We start from the raw sequence: 20,079 nt of genomic DNA on the forward strand, positions 1-20,079 counted from the left end.
ACATGACCTTTTTTTTAATTCTTTATTCCTGAATTCTATAAAAATGTTGCATGCATTGCTTTATGAAGTGTTCTAACTTACTGCACACCTGTATCACTCAACCACATATTGCTATATTGACAATAAAATAATTATATTACCTATATGCACTGTTTTTTACACACACTGGTTATTTTGTTTCTGTTTACAAGTAAACACATTTAATTCAAATACCAAACATGGGGTTATTGATGGAAAGTTTGTCCTTGATAGGATCTATTCCAGTATTGTCATATATTCTTTATACCCACTACTCCCCCCACTCTCCCATGTAAGGATGCAAATGAGTCATACTATGTGATGTTTTTGACCTGGTAAAGCTTTTTGTTCTAAGGTCTACGGAGGAACAAGTGCATCTTTGCATGTATTGTAACTCAAACAGAAGTAATTTCTGCAATCTCTTCAAGGACTGAATTTTCCATTTAAAGAATAACTGCATCCAAGAGTAAAAGTATAGTTTTGTGCAGTTGAAGGAGAGAAAATAAAAAACAAATGAATGGTGAGCTAAGTAGCTTGTAGTCACCATTCACATGATCTGTTGTGATTCTCAATTGTGATTCCCAATGGATGTCCCAGGACGCACTCGTCTACTCTTACCAAGTGTTGATGCATCTCTTCTGTGGATTTCCCATTCACATGAATGGACAGGTTATGGCCTGAGGAATCAACACCCCCTAGACCTGAAATGTGTGTAAAATGCCCTTGGACTATTACAGTCAGTAAGTTGTACTGTTGCAAGCAAAAAACAAATGAGCATTTCATTTGTATAAAGCAGTGATGTGCTGTATCCTTTCCCCAAAAAATCAGATACCAGCTTTAGTGTAAGTGTAGTGTTGGCAGACAGCTGATTGGTTGTCATGGCAAATCATTGGTCTTTAGAACCACGTTATTAAAGAAGTCCCAGGTCAGCAGCAGCAGCAGCTATTTATATAGCGCCACTAAATTCCACAGCGCTGTACAGAGAATTCACTCACATCAGTCCCTGCCCCATTGGAGCTTACAGTCTAAATGCCCTAACACACACTCACACACAAACGCACAATTCAAATTTAGAGTTATGCAAAACAAAGCTAAACTTATCTTAAAGTTAAACTCTTTGTATGACAACAGTTTGTATGTTGCTTAAACGACGTTCTCGTGAACATATTTCTCTGGTCTGCAAACTATAATTATCGCTCCCAATTATCTTGAAACATGCAAGTAAAATGTCCTTGTTTAAACAAACATTGCTCTAAGGATATATTAAATGTTCAAAGATAAGATCTATTTTAGTTGTTTGAAAAAGCCTTTAATTACCAGTGAGAATTCCTGGGATAAGTGTTAATCTATTGAGCGGTTGCCTTTGTATTGTTCTCTATTGTCTGTTACTTGTGGAGACAGCTGCTAATTGCAATCATATTCCTTGCGCTGCAGATGTTACTGTGTATACAAATGGGCTATCGTGTGTCAGAGGAGGATATATTGCTATAGTAATCACCGTATATCACTCCCAATTCCCACTTATAGTTATGGGTTCCACCTTTTCTGGAGAAAAATACCAGCTTTCTTATCTCTGTTTTGCCCTAATAACAACATAAGTTCCAAGTTCTATTTTTCCAGTCAGGCTTGTAAAATACCAGGCAAGTGACAACCCTACTTATAGTGGATCCATTACCTACACACGGAGTTGGAAAACCATTCTGTGGGGTGAGCTCATTTTCTGGAAGTAGTGCATACTTGCCAACTCTCCCGGGATGTCCGGGAGACTCCCGCATTTCGGGTGGGTCTCACAGACTCCCGGGAGTGTATGGCATGTGCCTAGAGAAGTGGGCAGAATTAGGGCCGAAATGCTGCCATTCTCCAGGAATCGCTGCATTTGGCTCCGCCCCCCGCTGTAAAATGACGCGTTTGCGATTTTGGGAGCCCCGCCCCCCACCTCCCCCTGCAAAATTAGTGACGCTATATACATAGCTGATGATGATGATGTGTGGTTTTGGGGTGTAGACTATTTGGTCCAGATTTTCCACTTTGGAGTTTGACAGTTTTCTTTCCTACTTTCATTTCTGAGGACATAAGTGATAAGTATATTTACGTAACAGCATTTTATAGCCCATCCGTTAATCATCTTCCTGACGAATCTTCACTCGTGTCTGTGTTTTTTCGAGATGCCCTTAATACGCTCAAGTTAAAGCATTGCGCTGCATTCAGTGACATTTTTAGTTTATTTTATCTTTGTAAATAAAGCAAACACATAAAAACAATTCAAAATAAATGTTCATTGTGTTTATGCTTTAAAGGTTATCGCTTTGCACCATAACTCATCTGTAAGATGTTACACTGGTAGAAGGCAGTGTTTCTTTAAAAAGTAACAAAGTTTATTTATCTGAACGTCAGTAGAGCTGAAGCGCTGAATTCATTAGTTCATTAACTTCATCCTCACGCCACACATTAGAGTCTAGTTTCATTCTGATGTAAGTGAATTGTAAAACGCCGGGCTTGGTAATTAAAGTAATCTGTTGGTGGTGTGAACAACAGCGAGGACTTGCTCACTTGAATAAATATTTAATTTGTTTTATCAGGTTAAAGAGATGAGATGGAATCTGAGGAGTTCAGCATTTTAGGCAACTCTAAAAACGTGAGAAGACTGGAGTATAAAGTGATACCTTTATTGGACAATTGAATGAGCTTATGTTGCAAGCAATGGATTTAAAGCAACACAGGCAGTAACCGACTGGATATGCAATTTTCTCCAGTATATCCAATTCTTAGAGTAGAAAATAATATATTTCATGTTGTAAGCGCCTTTTATTTGTATACCCTGGGGTAGCATGGTGGATCCGTGGTTAGCACTTCTGCCTCACAGCACTGGGGTCATGAGTTCAATTCCCGACCATGGCCTTATCTGTGAGGAGTTTGTATGTTCTCCCTGTGTTTGCGTGGGTTTCCTCCCACATTACGAAAACATACTAGTAGGTTAATTGGCTGCTATCAAATTGACCCTAGTCTGTGTGTGTGTGTGTGTGTTAGGGAATTTAGACTCTAAGCTACAATGGGGCAGGGACTGATGTGAGTGAGTTCTCTGTACAGCGCTGCGGAATTAATGGCGCTTTATAAATAAATGGTGATGATGATGATGATACCCTAAATACCCAATCTTCTTTACCAGGGGCTGGCTGGCAAATTGTAGCTGCAGAAAGGGTGGAAAAAGGACTGGCATGACATATATCGATTTCAGGCTTTAAATCACATACATCTGCAATTTCAACAAAGGTGTTCTGGTCATTCAGTCCAGTATTAACGGATAACTATATGTCAGTGCTTAGGGTGTTTAAAGTCAATTGGACAATTGCAACCCAGGGTACAACCTACAAGGATTTTGTATGTTCCAACTGTATCCACATAGATTCCTTTCAGGTTCTCTGGTTTTACCCACCAGCGCAAAAACATACTGGTAGGTTATCTGTCTTCTGACTAAATTAACCCGGGATTGTATTGGTGTGTTTGTGTGTCTGTGATAGGGAAATATGACTGTAAGCATTCTATGATTGCACAATACGGTGAAATATATTCTCAACATATAAATAAAAGAATAATAACTATAACATTGAGTGCTAAGTTTCTTGTATTATGTTGTTGAAATAAAAATTTTGCATATATCGGGCCTGATTCAGCAAGGCACGCACACTGAGCGCAACCTGCGTTAGGTTATAAACGCACATGTTTCGGCTTTGCGCACGGCCAAATTAATCATGGCATGGATCTCAAGATACGTGAGCTGTTAAATTCGGGTGTAGGTCTGCTGTACTCTACTACACAAGTCATTGGGGGATACATCCAAAGCCTATGTGGATTATAAATTCGCAAAAGAATGCACAGGGAAAAAAAAAATAAAAAAAAAAAAAATATATATATATATATATATATATTAGTAATGACATGCTCGTGTGCATGCTATTACATGTGTTTGCAATCAGGAGTAACTGTAACAATGTATTTTATGTATATATATATATATATATATATATATATATATATATATATATATATATATACACACACACACATATATATATATATATATATATATATATATATATATATATATATATATACACATAAAATACATTTTTAGAGTTACTCCTGATTGCAAACACATGTAATAGCATGCATGCAATACTGTCATTACTAATGATCCCTTTGTTTTCATGTCTGCCTTTATTTAGTCCGTTTTATGTATGTCCTGTTTTCCCTACTGTACAGCACTGCAGAGTACTGTGGTGCCTTACAAATCTATGATAATAATAGTAATCAGAAAACTTAGACTAGACCTGTAGCTGGAGCAAGAGATACTGCAGAAAAACAAGTAACTTTGTGATGCCCAGATCCTGATCCGACCGCAAAATCATAGGCTGTAGTAAGCGTCCTTTGCGCACGAAGATGCAAAGATGGAGCAGACAGGGCTGCGTATAGAGCCGTATGTCTGGGCATGTGCAGAAAATCAGCAGATACGTGACTTAGTGAATCAGGTCCATTACTGACCCTTTAAATATTTTAATATGGGATTTATATAAAAATAAATTCAAATATGTTAAAGATCAAGGTAGTAAAGTAAATAAAAGGGTTATGTCAATAACAGTCATTACTTGCTACTGGTATGTTAAGTAGAGACTACATATTGGAAGAATACAGTATATGTTTATGTATTTATAGAATGACTTTAATTTGGGTGTACTTTAGAATAGAACTTCTCCTGGTTGCTCCCCAGCTGTGTCAGGAAGGTGACTGGGAGCCCCTTGAGCACATATAAAGATTTCTATGTGAGCATCACTCACAACAGGAGGACAGCAAAAGACATTTATCATTGAAGCTTATAAAGTGCTGAAGGCTTCTCATAACATCATTACTTTGATTTGCATGCGCTCAGCTGTCAGCTCAGTGTGTGTAAGATGCACTGTATGGCTGATTTGGTGTCACTGATAGGAGGTACAGTGAACAATACAACACCTTGATTATATTTATATTAAACATATTATAACACACTCCATTCAAATATTTCCTTTGCTTAATTATGCTTAGTACAGGACGGTTTTATGCTCCATATTAAACTTCAAGCCCCACAATTTGCAGGCGCACAGAGTATGTCATATTGCACAGGTGCCTCTAATTCTTTTCCTTGCTGAGAAAGAAAGAGCGCACCTACATTACGAATGTTAGAACTGGCCGGTAAAATAAGTCCACAGCTACAATAGTTGCTAACTTTCTGAGATCCCGGAGGGCAGGTCAAGTGTCTAGTGCGGAAGAGTCCGTGGGCAACGAATCAAGTCATTTGGCCCCGCCCCCTGCTACAAAATGCTGCAATTGTTCCATCACGTTACAATGGGCCGGGGCAACGAATTACGTTATCGCAGTCCCAACCACAAGGCTAGGAAGCGGGCAGGGTGCGGGAGGATGGCCTGCTCTCCTGGGAGTCTGGGAGAGGTAGTCGGAATTCGTGAGTCTCCTGGAAATTCCTCGAGAGTGGCCAAGCATGCAGCTACTTTTGCAGCAATGGGGGTCCAGGTGCAATTATGGAGGATAGAAGAAGCAAACTTGTCACTTTAAAGACTGGGAGGAGATGGGCCTATTAAAATGGCTCTGTACAAATGCAGACCCGGATGTTAGTTTCTTAGATACTATCGTTAAGTTGCATTTTCTATTCAATAGTTTACAGGTTTGCAAAGTAAAATATTTTCTGAAATCTCCAATAAATTACATTTATTTGACTATTTTTCCGTTTTGTGCTTTATTCAAAAGTTTATTCAAAAGTTGTAATATGCATATTTTTTTTTACCCCCCTTCTAGGATTTCATTGTTACTGTGGTCTTTTCGTTCATGTGGCTGGTTAGTTCATCCTCTTGGGCTAAGGGACTTTCCGATGTGAAGGTGGCTACCGATCCTGATGAAGTTCTGTTACTGATATCAGCTTGTAAACAGCCGGCCAACAAGTGTATGTCACTGCGGAGTCCTGTCATGTCAAGTCTAAATACTTCAGTGGTAAGTTGGTCTCATGTGACAGGAGGACTGGGGAGAATGCTGTGAGCTTTATTTTTTACCAACCCATCATTGCAGAAACCCTGCTAATGATGCTGAGGCTGGCGGATAAAGAGTCTGTGAGTTTAAAGGTCAAGTTAGATAATTAGACTGTAGCAGAAGTCGATTCCAAGGGCCGAGTCTTGAGGTCCTCGGAGAGAAAGCCGGCAGTGACATAGAGATCAGTAAGAGTAGGATGTATTAAAGGAAACAAAGGTTTTCCTTCTATGGAGAGATAAAACTACATAGGGATACAGGCTAAGGGTGAAAAACATTACATTTAGTCACAATGTATGTATAAAATAACCTGTCAAATGTCTCCTTATGGTTGGTGAGTAGGGATCTCATCCATTCTATTAGGAGAGTAATGGGATGAATATGTGACATTACAAAGGTGTTGTTCAGATAAGGAACATATTGGTTCTTGCAGGTTTTCCCTTATGATATAGTAGGGGCACCGAGAGGGGGGGGGGCAGATATAAAGTACTGAGGCCCAGGCATGAGTAAACCTCACAACTGTCCCAATGTTGGCAGGACTTTCAGATTTGTGACCCGCAAAAGGAGCAGAGTTTAACATGAAAGTGAGTGGAGTTTTGCCCAAATATGCCCATTTGTGGGGGGAGACTGGGTGGATTGGGGTCAGGGCTTATGTTTTCCCGCTTTTTGGGATTCTATATGTTGGGAGGTATGCATGAGAAGCCACCAACCTGGTTTGATGGCTATGAATATGGCACCAAGTAGTTGCCGCCCTGTATATAGGATGGAGGCAGAGGCAGGCCTAGACTTTTTTGTAAGGAGGGGGGACAGGGGATGATTTTGCATAGTCACACCCCTCCTTCACTCTGAGTGGTTGGTCCCAGTAGGGCGCACTCCCTTCCCCCAGATGATCAGACCTCTCCACCGCAATTTAATGGGGTCAAGATTGCCGCTGGGGGGTGGGGGCAATTGCCCTAATCATACCCCTCTGGATCTGCCACTAGATGGAGGTAACAATACAGTAAGTGCCATCTCCGAATCATACAAATTACATTACACTCTCCACCAGTATATGCCTGTATTCTGCTTCATCCACTGCTTTAGCCACTCCTAAATTATTAGGCCACATCCCTTTACTAGAGGTAAAATCAGGACTGCCATGTGAATGTAAGGGATATGTTGCTTCTCTGAAAAACTCCCCAATGCAATAATCCCATTACTGCATTCTTTTCACTTCCCCACTGGCTAACAAAAATCCTCTGAGACTTGGTGGAGACCCTGGTTCGAATCCCATTGTCATCTACTTAGGGGCTTAAATTACTTTATGCCAGACACCAAAAACTAGGATGTAATCTGCAAGTGGCAGGTAAACTACAGACGTAGCCAAAGCTATTCCAAATGTAGTCAAGCCTTTCCAGATAGTTGTACTTCAAACGGTTTGGTCATCTGCATTACTGAATATAATTATAGTAAGATGGCTCATAGATTTTAATAAATTTTAATAGATTTATTTTATAAGCCATATTATTTTATTGTGTTTTTATGTCAGCATCTGCATACCTGAAAAATGCTGTGTTCAGCTCCATGTAAAATTGTATGTCCTTTATAAAACATAATGAATAATAATAACACAACTGCTGCAAGGATATGCATAGAACACAATTTATATAGATAAGGATTATCATTGTGTCTTATGACTGAGAGCACCGAGTTCCAGAAGTGTCAGCACTCAGCTTTATCGCCAACAACACACAATGCCTCCCCCACAGTCTAATGCTATACACATCAGTCGTAGTGTATTGATCATGGTGTACAGGAGCAGCGAGCAATTCACTAGATCACACACACAGGCTGACTCTTGTAATGAGCAAAAGATAAAAATGAGATTCATACATGATATATATATAGAATACACTCTCCCTTGAGCTCTCCCTCTCCTACTGCCTTCTCCGCTCAGCATTGGATTTGAATCCTGCATGTGTACAAAAATACAAAAAAAGGATTTTAATAAAGGAATAGAAAAATACAAAAAGTCTAAAAGAAATAATAAAAAAAAAGATACATTACAAACCATCTCCTGCCCAACAATCGTTTTAGTTCCCTTTACTTTCATCAGGGGCATATATATATATATATAATATATATATATATATATATATATATATATATATATATATATATATTCCTGGTGGCATTCTGACCTCAACAGCTCAGAATCCTATACATGTTGCACCTCAGTTCATATGTATTACTATATTATATGTATATTACTTGTACATATATTAGCTGGTTTCATTAAGATATCCCCCGAATAGACATTTGACTTAATACATACTTGTCTATCACCCAGAGGCAGTAGGAAGCAAAGATCTGCATCACATTGTTGATGTTTCCAGCTGCTGCAGTATACTTTAGGTGCATGAATCAATAATTCCACAACGTGCAGCATTTTACAAGTTCTTTATCCAGTTTTAATTTACAACGCACACCTCAGTTTGCTCTGGTGCGCCTGGCTTTCGGCTAAAGTGCGTGCATTTGCAGAGAGGGATGGCTGTGTTTGCGGAAGACCAGACGTTTGCTCCAGCCAATGGGAAGAGTTAGGTCGAGCTAGGGGGTTTTCTTGCTAATTGCAGAGCAGCGCTTGCCTAAATAAGCCTCCCTTACTGTTTTACATACTTACCAACTCTCCCGGAATGTCCGGGAGACTCCCGAAATTTGGGTCGGTCTCACGGACTCCCGGAAGAGCAGGCAAGTCTCCTGCATCCCACAACTGCCTAGCCTAAATGATGCGATTTGCAGGGAATCACATCATTTTGGCCAAAATGACCCGTTTGGCCGTGCCCCGCCCCCTCTTGCCCTCTAGTCACGCCCCTCTCCTGGAGTACACTTGCCGAAAGTAGGCAAGTATGCTGTATTATTGTACTCAGCTATATGTTAATCAGGATCTGCGCTCCAAATTTTAGATTGAATCATCTCCTCTGAATGGCTTAATAAAAGGTTTAGACTTGCCATGGTTGTCAAATGTCAGTTAAAAAGTAAGTAAAAATAAATAAATATCAATGCTCATTTACAAACCCGCAATGGAATGCACGTTACTTGTGTGAGTGCGCTTATTTGCCCACCAAGCACATTTTAAGGTGCAAACCCACTTCCCACTCCGTGGAATTTGCGTTGGAAAGTGAATCTTTGCTTAGTTTGGCAAGTTTGTGGATCCACAAGCAGGGCCTGATTAAGGGTCACAGCCGCTCTAGGCTACTACACCCCCCCCCCCCCCCGCACCAATGTGTGGGTAAATAAAAATAAATAAATATATATATATATATATATATATATATAGATATATGTAAACAAAATTGTAAAACATTAATTAATACATAAAACCCACTTCATTATGTACTTCCTCTCTTACCTGATCTTGCAGCGTAGACTACCTGGTGTTCTCTTTTGCTTGTTCTTGGAGCGCTGTCCGTTGCCTGGCTTCTGAAAACTTGGGAGTCCTGTATTTAAAATGTGCAAAAATTGTATTATAGTGCCAAATTTTAACAAACCCTGAATGATACAAAACAACCCCCTAGTACAGACATAGGCAATAAAATATATGAAATTTATTTACACTCATATAGTAACATTTACCAGCCCTGTCTATCTAGTATTTAGTATTCTAGTGACCGCTGAAATCACAGTGAGCATCCACATCACCGCCACACAATACAGAGATCCTTCCCCCACAAGCTATTTCATCACCTCCGCCACCAGCTAATTCATCCCCCCTATCGACCCGCAACAGACAGTGTATGACCCCCTATCCAATTCATTAACCCCCCCTTGTAGCCAGTTCATTACCTCCCTATTGCCATTTCATTAATCCCCCCTACCCATTTCATTAACCCGCTCCAACCGATTCATAAGCACCCCCCTATCCAATTCATAAGCACCCCCTCTAGCCAGTTCATTAATCCCCATTTGCACTTCATTAATCCCCCCTAGCTATTCCATTAATCCCCCCATCCAATTCATAAGCCCCCCTCTAACCAGTTCATTACCTCCCCATTTTCACTCCATTAATCCCCCCTATCCAATCCATACTAGCCAGTTCATTAATCCCCCCCATATCCAATTTATAAGACCCTCCTCGTTAGCCACATTAGCCAGTTCATTAGCCCCCCCAGTCATCTCCCCCCCTCCACATCCCATGTGCCCCCCCCCGTCCCCCCCCCCCCCCCCCCCGATATTTAACAAGCTGCACTTACCTTGCTGTCTTCCGTTCCTCCTCTCACCAGCCGGCGCTTCTGTCATTTTCACACGCAGCTAACAGCATCCGACGCTGTAAGCTGCACTGTCACTGCTGATGTGAGATCTCACGTGACCACACTAAGCAATACACTGACTAACAGCAGCAGCTAACAACTAACAGCATCAGATGCTGTTAGCTGCTTGATTGGGTATAGGAACATGCGGGACCGCCCCCTTGTGGACAGGGGCGGCCCCATCAGAGGAGAAAGAAGCCGATCGCCGGCATTTGAATAAAAAAACAAAACAAAAAAAAAAACAGCTTGCTAGTGTGCCGCGCTGCGCCCCCCAGGACTCAGCGCCCCAGGCTGCAGCCTGGTCAGCCTAGTGGTTGATCAGGCCCTGTCCACAAGGAAAATGCAAAGAGTGAAAATATCACTTCAAATTGCAACCCGCTATCACTTTAAGACCACCCCTTCATTTATCTCAAGTTCTGTTTTCTTCTCCTATGATACTTTTTAGTCTATAGCCGTCACAAGAGTACGACAGCTCTGTCTTAATAACATGTCACCTTTGTGTATTTGAATTTTTTCCTTTGGAAGAAGTGGACTTGGAAAAGAGTTTCTTTGCCATCTTATGGAGTGACGGAAATATCCACTCCTAGGGGGGTATTCGATTGACAGCCAGTTTTCCCATCAGATAGAATTGAATAGAATACAGTTTGTGAATACACGGTACTTTCCCAAGACTATAGCGACATTATTGCTGTAATTACTGTATTGAGAACATTTATGTTTAGCACAGAATGTTACACAAGTCAATATAAAGCTTAATGGATACACAATAGAACTCTACGGTACACAAACTTAGCTCTAAACAAAACACAGTATTTTGGCCCAGAAAAAGAAATGTCCTTCCTAACTGCTAGCGAGAGAGGGTGGTTTAGACACAATCAATCACACAGTGTCAAGGTTACCTAATTACTATTCCCTCAGAACACATACAGTCTTAAAATTTAATCTACAAAGAATTTAAAATTACATTTTCATGTGACACTCAATAATTTGAATATAAATGCCACTCGTGTGACAGATATACCAGAGAGATGAATAATATATGAGGAAGTCACTCACATCTTCATTTATCACCAAATTCAATTTTAACTTGAAAGGTGATACTGCACACCGTCTCCACAGGAAGCCACAAAGCTAATAACGCTTTATTTTATTGGGGCATTATCTTGCGGAGATGAAACATTCCCGGGCACTGTAAAGACAATGCTAACAGCAAGTAATAGTTCTTTGTATACTTCTGCAGACTTATTTAATAAGGAGTCATTAGAATAGATTTGCTGTAAAACTGACCTAAAGACTTTTCTTTACAAAAGGGAATCTAGTGCTAGTTGTTTTAGTTCACACATTGTGCATTATAAAGATTTAAAGGTTAAATCTATAATTATATAAAGGTTTTTGCTTTTGTCCATCTATATTAGAGATGCTCAGGTTTTCAGAAAACCGAGCCCACTCGAACTTAGGGGATCGGAGTAGGCTCGTGAGTCGGCTCGGTATCTCCGCGCATCCTCGGATCTGAATCTAAGCAAAAACGTCACCGTTGCGTTGTCGGATCTTGCGGGTTTTGGATTCCATAAGTTCCTCCCTCCCCAGGAGATCCAGCGCCATTGCTCACACAGAAACAGGGGTAGCAGTGTTCTTGTCACTCTCCAGTCTCCAGTGACATTGCTCAGTGCCATTGCTCACACAGAAACAGGGGTAGCATTGTTCTTGTCACTCTCCAGTCTCCAGTGACATTGCTCAGTGCCATTGCTCACACAGAAACAGGGGTAACAGTGTTCTTGTCACTCTCCAGTCTCCAGTGACATTGCTCAGTGCCATTGCTCACACAGAAACAGGGGTAGCATTGTTCTTGTCACTCTCCAGTCTCCAGTGACATTGCTCAGTGCCATTGCTCACACAGAAATTTGGGTAGCAGTGTTCTTGTCACTATCCAGTCTCCAGTGACATTGCTCAGTGCCAATATCACTTGACAAAAATTGACTGAAAATGACTGGAAGTTAATGTTATTGAGGTTAATAATAATGTAGGGGAAAAAAATAGCCAAATTATGTGATCTTAGTAAAAAAAAATAGGGATTTTAGAAACAAATCAGGATCCAAAACCAAAATACGCGAGGGCGATTTTGCCAAAACCAAAACACGAAGTTAATCCAGATCCAAAACCAAAGCCAAAACTAAAACAAGAGGGTCAGTGAACATCTCTTATCTATATGAAGCTGACAATAAACAGCTGATTGTGTCTCTGGGCCGGAGCAATGAGTGCAAATTCTGTTTTGGCCACATACAAGTGGATAAATTGGTAAAACAAGGCTGTTTGCCCCTTAGGATGAGCAATCAGACCAGACAGGGGACTGTTTGGAAGATAATAATCACACACGTGTGTATAGATAGTGGTAATCTGCCATGTGGATTATTCTTGGGCTTGTGTTGGGGCCAAACACACAACAAAATTTGGGTGATTTGCTGATATAAGCAGTAATGCAGCATCTTGCTTTACTCTAGACCAGTGTTGGCTAACCTGTGAGACTCCAGGTGTTGTGAAACTACAAGTCCCAGCATACCCTTTCAGCAATAAGCTGCTATATATTAGCAAAGCATACTGGGACCTGTAGTTTCACAAAACCTAAAGTGTCACAGGTTAGCCAACACTGCTCTAGACTGATCAAACTCACCTCAAACTCACCTCACTTAAGGACACATCAAACTGCCATGGTTTCTTCTTCTTCTTCTTCTTCTTCTTAGTCTTCTTCTTCTTCTTTGTCCTCGTCTTTCGTCGTCGTCTTCTTCTTCTTCTTCTTCTTCATCTTCTTCCTCCCACAAAGTCTGCAGCCCTACACAGTCAGAATGACAAGTGATACCGATATACATAAACAGAACATGTACATCTGAGGTTGACAAAGAAGGTGCAGACATGAGAGAGGGTAGAGCTTACAGTCTAAAGGGAGAGGACGGCAGACAATAGTAGCCAGTGAGACTCAGAGTGGAGAAGGCAAAGTTGGTGGCAGAGCATGCAGAGAAAGTAGTATCAGGTTGGGGTAGGATAGGTTGTAGTGAAGGTTGGTTTTGAGGGAGTGCCTTAAAAATTGAAGAGAAGGAGCGATATGAGAGAGAAGATGTGTAGGTGTAGGGCAGTGGTATATCTAAGAGGGTGAGATGGAAAGTATCTTGTGACAAGGCCAGAGATGTATGAAGAAGAGGAGTTGGTAAGAACTTTGAAGGTGAAGGTGAGTAGCATGTATTTGGTTCTGGAGGTAAAGGGGTAGCCAGTGAAAGGATTTGCCAAGTGATGTAGTGGATGTTGAACAACAGAGTGAAGATGAGGAGAGTATTCTGGCAATGCTTTAAAAGGAACAGGCAACATGATGTCCCAAGGGATTGGATATCTGTAGTAAACCTGAGGGCAGAGTCGAGGATGACACCAAGACAGTGATCTTGGGGAACTGGGGAAAGTTCTATATTGTCAACCGTGAAAGAGACTAGAGTTGGGGTAAAACCACTAGACCGATGGAAGATGATGAGCTGTTTTTGAGGCGCACTTAGGGTGGTCAATTGTATGGAAAGTGGAAAAGAGGTCAAGAGTGCAAGTAGGTATAAGTGACCTTTTGAATTAGCTGTGAGAAGATCGGTGGTCACTTTAGTTGTGGCAGTCTTAGTGGAGTGTAGTCAGCAGAAGCCTTATTGCAGAGGGTCGAGAAGGTGGTGAGGGTTGAGAAAGTGGTCCAGGCAGTTGTACTCAAGCTGTTCAAATAATTTGGAAGCAAAGGGGAGGAGAGAAATGGCACGTTAGCTAGAGAGAGGTAGGGTTTAGAGATGGTTTTTTGAAGAGAGGTCAGATGAGTAAATGTGTAAAGAAGAGTAGAAAGTGCAAGTGGAGAGGGACAGGTTGAAGAAGTGAGCTAAGTGCAGGCAAATAGGTTGGAGTGAACATGGTCAAGGAAGAGAGGGAAGAGGAATAAGAATTTGTCCTTAGTTACGGGAGATAAGGTATTGAGGGTTTGTATGGGGTGGAGGACAAGGTGGGTGAGAGGTGACAGATCTGACGAAAGTAGAGATATTCACTGACACCAATGTTCTGGTTTTAGATCTGGATTAACTTCGTGCTTTGGTTTTGGTTTTGGCATAACCGCCCTTGCATGTTTTGGTTTTGGCTTTGGATCCTGTTTTTTTTTTGCTAAAATCACATATTTTTGCTTTTCTTCCCCCCCTACATTATTATTAACCTCAATAACACTAATTTCAAGTCATTTGCAGTCAATTTTGACCACCTCACAGGTCACAATGTTATTTCCATACACTTTCAAACAAAGACTGCAGATTTAGAAGACCAAGCCTGCCAGACCTATTATTTCAGCACTGACAATTAGCAATGGAGCAATGGAGCTCTCCTGAATGTCACTGGAGGCTTTGAAGAACACTGCTACCCCTCCTCTTTTTTTTCTGCCTATGACGCTGGCCAACTGCACTAGAGACTGCCAAGAACTGTGCTACCCCTTCTGTGTCCCTCTGTGAAAAGGCGCTGGATCGCCGTGGAGGGCGGTACTTATAGAATCCAAAGCTCGCGAGATCCCAGATCCGACGATGTAACAATGACGTTTTGCCTCGTTTTCAATTCCGAGGGTGGGCGAAAGTACTCGGATCTGCTAAGTTTGGGTGTGTTCAGTTCTCGGGGAACCGAGCCTGAGCATCTCTAGACGAAAGCAGATTACTTGTTGGATAGTGTTGATTTTTCATTTGAATTATGTGGCAAAGTCATGAGAAGGGGAGGGTGGTGTGAATGGGTAGAGAAGAAAGTTGAAGGTGGCAAAGAGGTAATTTGGGTTTGTCAACTGGGTGGATTTCAGAGCTTTACAGTAGGTTTTACGTGTCGGTAGAAAGGGCATTATAGTAGAGACAGGATTCATTTATAATGGAGGATGTCAAGGTATTCTTCATTGGCATTTGCGGTATAAAAGCAAATATTGCAGTTGGCGGTTGAATTGTCATGGTTGGAATTTAAACTGCCGGTCATGATGTGTGAAGACTGCTGCTGCTTCCTCTGGGGCTGTGGTGAGTTTAGTCTTGTAGAACAAGACAGTTGCATAAGGGCAGGACATGGTAGATAAAGGAGAGCGATAAGTGGTTCAATATAGGCTAGGTGTCTCTGTGTGTGCATGGATTTGGGTGCGAGTGGGGTTTCAGGAAGCAAAGTAGAAAAGGAAGTTGTAGTCAGAGAGCGGTAAGGTAGAGTTGGAGAAGTTAGATCTTTCACAGAGAAGAGAGAACATGAAGTACAATAAGTTTCTATTGTGATGCGCGTAAAATGGTATCCACTGTGAAAGACCACAGAAAGAAGTAAGTGAGATGAGTTTAGAGGCGGCAGTACCAGTGGGGTTGTCAACATTGGATGTTGAATTGAGAAAGTTTTCTAGAGAAGATGTCAAGGAATTGGGAGACTGGGCTACTGAATGAGTGACACATTATTATTATTAATACTACTGTTATTATTAAAGTACTGACATATTACGTAGTGCAAAACAGTATTGAGGGGATTATAATATAAACAAATAATGTGCAATGACATGAAATAGAGGGTAAAGATACCCCTGCCCATATGTGGGGGGGGATTGATAACAATTCTAGCTGGTAGTAGGGCAAGCTTGTGCACCTACTGTAAAGCAGAATTAGTGAACGATGGAGACAAGAAAGAGGATCTAGTCATTATAGGAATCTTAAGACAGTTACCTGAAGGCAACCATGACTGTTCTTGACCATCTACATTAGCTGAAACATTCTGGAGAAGTGTTTTGTAATTATATGTGTATGATAATAGTAGTAATAATAATAATAATAAAAAGTAATAGCTACAGTGACAATACTATTTTGATACTTATTTAATTTTTTTGCATCTAGGTCTTTGGTTTCCTGAACTTTATTCTGTGGGCCGGAAACATCTGGTTTGTCTTCAAGGAGACCGGATGGCATGCTTCCGGCCAACGATACCCCCCAGAGCCAGTAGAAAAACAAACTGGTAGCCAGGCTTTAAGCCAAGGTGGATACAATCAAGATACCTATGGACCAACTCCACCATATAACCAACAAGGAGGGTTTGTACAGCAACCCAACTTTGGACAACCGGGAGGACTTGGCCAGCAAAACTTTAACCAGGCTCGGTATAACCAAACAGGCCCGACATCGTTTGCCAATCAGATTTAAACATGTACCCCCCTATTGACCACAGACATCTTGAAAAGATATACTTTTAGTGGGGATGATGCGGTGTATACATAAAACAGAGCATCTAGTGGTGAGATGAATGAAGCAGGTGGATTGTGCTGTTCTGATACATTTAGGAACTGGTGAAGGTCTATAGTGTACAAAGTTACAGTGTTTTGTGTGTATAATTGTAAGCGCATTTTGTAAGCCTAGATGTTTTAATATGTGACAAAATACAAATTTCATTGTGCTAACAGTAGTATGGTCTACCCCAAAACCTGCATGCTACATCTCTCTTCTCAGATGTGTGTTTGCTGTTAATATTTCATTTTATACATAGCTTGGGGCATGGTCCTAAACTATGGTTCAATACTTCCTGCAAAATAACATATTTACAGTTATTGAGAGATATAATGTGCCGTAGCCATATACAGTGCAAAATTGTGCAAAGTTAAACATTTCTTGTAGTTTTGGTTATGTCAGTGAGTGAAGTTTGCAAATTGTTTCCCCTGACTTACGTGGAAAATACAGTTCATGCAATTTTGATGTATGAAGATGCCTCCATATTACAACTATTGTAAATAGTAACTAACTTTATGCATGGGAAAAAAGAGAGTAACAAATATCTCAGCTTTATTATAAAATATTTTTTTTTGTATTCTTCTTATGATATTTTAAAAATAAATGTGAAGTCTTCTACTGTTACCAATATGCCAGTAGATCGTTTGGACATATTCATATCACAGCATATCGTACTAGGTTGTGAGAGTGTGTGTGAGCTGAGGACCAAGTTTCTGTGGTAAATGTTTACAGTTCTAGCTCACTCTACAGGAAATATAGGTTAATAGTACTTAAAAATAAATAATTATCGACAAAATAGAAACTCAATTATCAAGTGTACTCGTCACCCACACACTGTGGAGGCAGCCATTTTGCGGTCTGAACCAATGTCTGGCAATACGGTCTATCACCAGTGGCCTCATGAATATTTGGCCATGAAGTACCACAGCAATGTCACTGGTTCCAGGGGCAAACGCAGGATTTGTAGAGGGGGGTTTCCACACCATGCCACCAGTGGGCGTGCCCAGCATGCATGGGGGCGTGGCTATAATTTTAGACAGTGCTTGGCTGCTCTCCAACTTTTCCTATCCCCATAATATACACAGGCAATGCTGCGTGCACTACTGTTAGGTGCACTCAGCTCTTCCTTTTCAAACAGGGTTCGGCCACCTCAATTATACAGTGCCCCAGGCTTGGAGGGGGGTTTCCAAGCACTAGCAACACCCCCCCCCCCCTGGTCTGCCTATGGGTTCCTAGTAAATTGATAGTCTACATTCTCATGAATATTGGTTAAGCCCATAAAACGATTTGCCTGCACTGTGTGTAGGTGACAGGTCTGTTTTACATGCTCTGAAATGTAACATTGTGCTAAATAAACACAAAGTGTATTTTTTACTGTAACTGATGCAATACAATGTCGTTGCTGTTTCTCAGAATTGGATGTTGTCGTGTTTGATCTACCGCAGCTCATATAACAATTAAATCTCACCCTGCTGGGAAACTCCTGCCACCCGTGTGTGGAGAATTTCTATAGGCTTACAGGGGCTCTGGTGCGTTTTCATGAACAATAACGTTTGTAATCTTGCAATTGGCGACTGTCTGCCGATTGTAGGCAGCCTGTGTTTGGGTTTATGATATTTTTAAATACACATAACAATATTTATGAATTTAAGGAGGTAAGAATGTATATATCAACATGTTTTTTTAGACTTTAATAGGATATATTATAGTTGCTGTAATCTAATACCTAGTGCATTGATTTATTGTACTTTCGGCTGTACTTTTGGCAGAATACAAGCACAAATGGTGAACTTAGTAATATACACATATTATGTAAACAATATATGGATCTAAGTGGACAATCTGTATTGTAATTGCATTTGACCCAAATAAAGTTGTTGCATAAAATTGACCTGAAATTTATTGAATTTATTGCAGAATATATATTTTATACCTAATGTTGTTATATATGTTTATAAACATGTAAGTAATAAACAGATGTCATCACTTACATAAGACTCACGTTGCTGGCAGCCATTTTGTGGCCTGAACCAACCTTCATGAGCATACAGCCCATCAATCCACTAGGAACCAAGAGGAAATTGAGCCTGTACTCACCCATAGCTATATGTTAAAGGACACTGGGGGGTATATTTACTAAACTGCGGGATTGAAAAAGTGGAGATGTTGCCTATATCAACCAATCAGATTCTAGTTATAATTTATTTAGTACATTCTACAAAATGACAGCTATAATCTGATTGGTTGCTATAGGCAACATATCCACTTTTTTAATCCCGCAGTTTAGTGACTATACCCCTGGGACTTGTTTGATGTTACATCACTGCTTTAAAACACTCTCTGTATTAAAAAGGTGGATTATTAGTTCTAAATAATACAATTCATTTTAAGTGGAGTAGCTCACAGCCAATCCCAACACTGGACTTCATATGAATGGCTGAAGGTCTTCCATTTCACAGACAGTATGAAGCTGGGCTGCACAGAATAGACACAAAAGTGCTCAAACCAAGTTGTAGAGTGCACCATCTGCTCCTGGATTCTTTAAAAGTGAAAGCTTTAAAAATGTAACCCAGAAGTCCCAAGTATACTAAGTCAAGACAGACAAATCAGGAGCAAGCCGAGGTCAAGGAGTAGAGAGGTCAGCAAGATTGTAAACAAGATGAGTGAAGACACAGAGAAGTAAATTATGCTGAATCACAGACAAAAGTCAATGTCCTAGCAAAAGTTGATTCTCTGGTGTCCAGGTATACAGATGAGGTACAGACACAAGGAGACTGAATACCAGGATACTCAGGGGGCACAAGGCATGGGATGTCAGGCACAAATGGGAAAGTGCAGATGCAGGTTACCAGGTTTATCCAGGTGACAGGAGGCACCAGATGATGCACAGGAGAATCGGGCAAAGGAGGTTTAGACAAGCCAGGGGTCACAAGTCAGAAGATCTACAATGATATCAGGGAGTAGGCAGTAGCAAGGTCAAACAAAGCCAGGGTCTTGGGTTACACACAAAGGTGCAAAACGATGGAACAGACAGAAGTCAGATAATCAGAAGAACAACAGGCACAATTACATAGGAGTACTGACCAGGACCAGAAACAGCAAACAATTGATGAACTGCAAGGAAAAAAATTTGGGGCGGTTATTTAAGGCATTAAAAAAAGTGTAGGTGTGATCAGGGAAGAAGGTTAACACCTGCAGGCGAGGTAGAAATGTCCAATTGTAAAACAGCAGAACATCTGGTAGCATAGATGTACTGCAGGACAGATACAAATTAGGATCAGAGTCCTAACCTAAAACAGCAGCACCTTTGGAAGTATAGAGGTACTGCAGGCTAGATACAAATTAGGATCAGTGGGCCTGATTCATTAAGGAAAGCTAAGCAAAAGTAAGCAAGTAAGGCAAAACCATGTTGCATTGGAGGGGAGGTAAATTAAAAATGT

At 40.8% G+C, this 20,079-nt stretch overlaps 2 protein-coding genes across 3 annotated transcripts in view; one reads left to right on the forward strand and one right to left on the reverse strand.

Annotated features, from left to right (window-relative positions):
* The window catches only part of SYNPR (synaptoporin), a 123,706-nt gene extending 105,176 nt beyond the window's left edge, over nt 1-18,530 (forward strand). For both annotated transcript variants that reach the window (XM_075183359.1, XM_075183360.1), the window contains 2 exons: nt 5,860-6,051; nt 16,256-18,530. In XM_075183359.1, the coding sequence (XP_075039460.1) occupies nt 5,860-6,051; nt 16,256-16,558 (495 nt within the window). In that variant the 3' untranslated portion in view covers nt 16,559-18,530. The remainder of the gene's footprint in view (nt 1-5,859; nt 6,052-16,255) is intronic.
* PRICKLE2 (prickle planar cell polarity protein 2) overlaps nt 1-20,079 on the reverse strand; it is a 938,433-nt gene that overhangs the window by 323,058 nt on the left and 595,296 nt on the right. The window lies entirely within an intron of this gene.

The sequence above is a fragment of the Mixophyes fleayi genome, chromosome 8 (genome assembly GCF_038048845.1).
Source record: "Mixophyes fleayi isolate aMixFle1 chromosome 8, aMixFle1.hap1, whole genome shotgun sequence".
NCBI classification, from domain to species: domain Eukaryota; kingdom Metazoa; phylum Chordata; class Amphibia; order Anura; family Limnodynastidae; genus Mixophyes; species Mixophyes fleayi.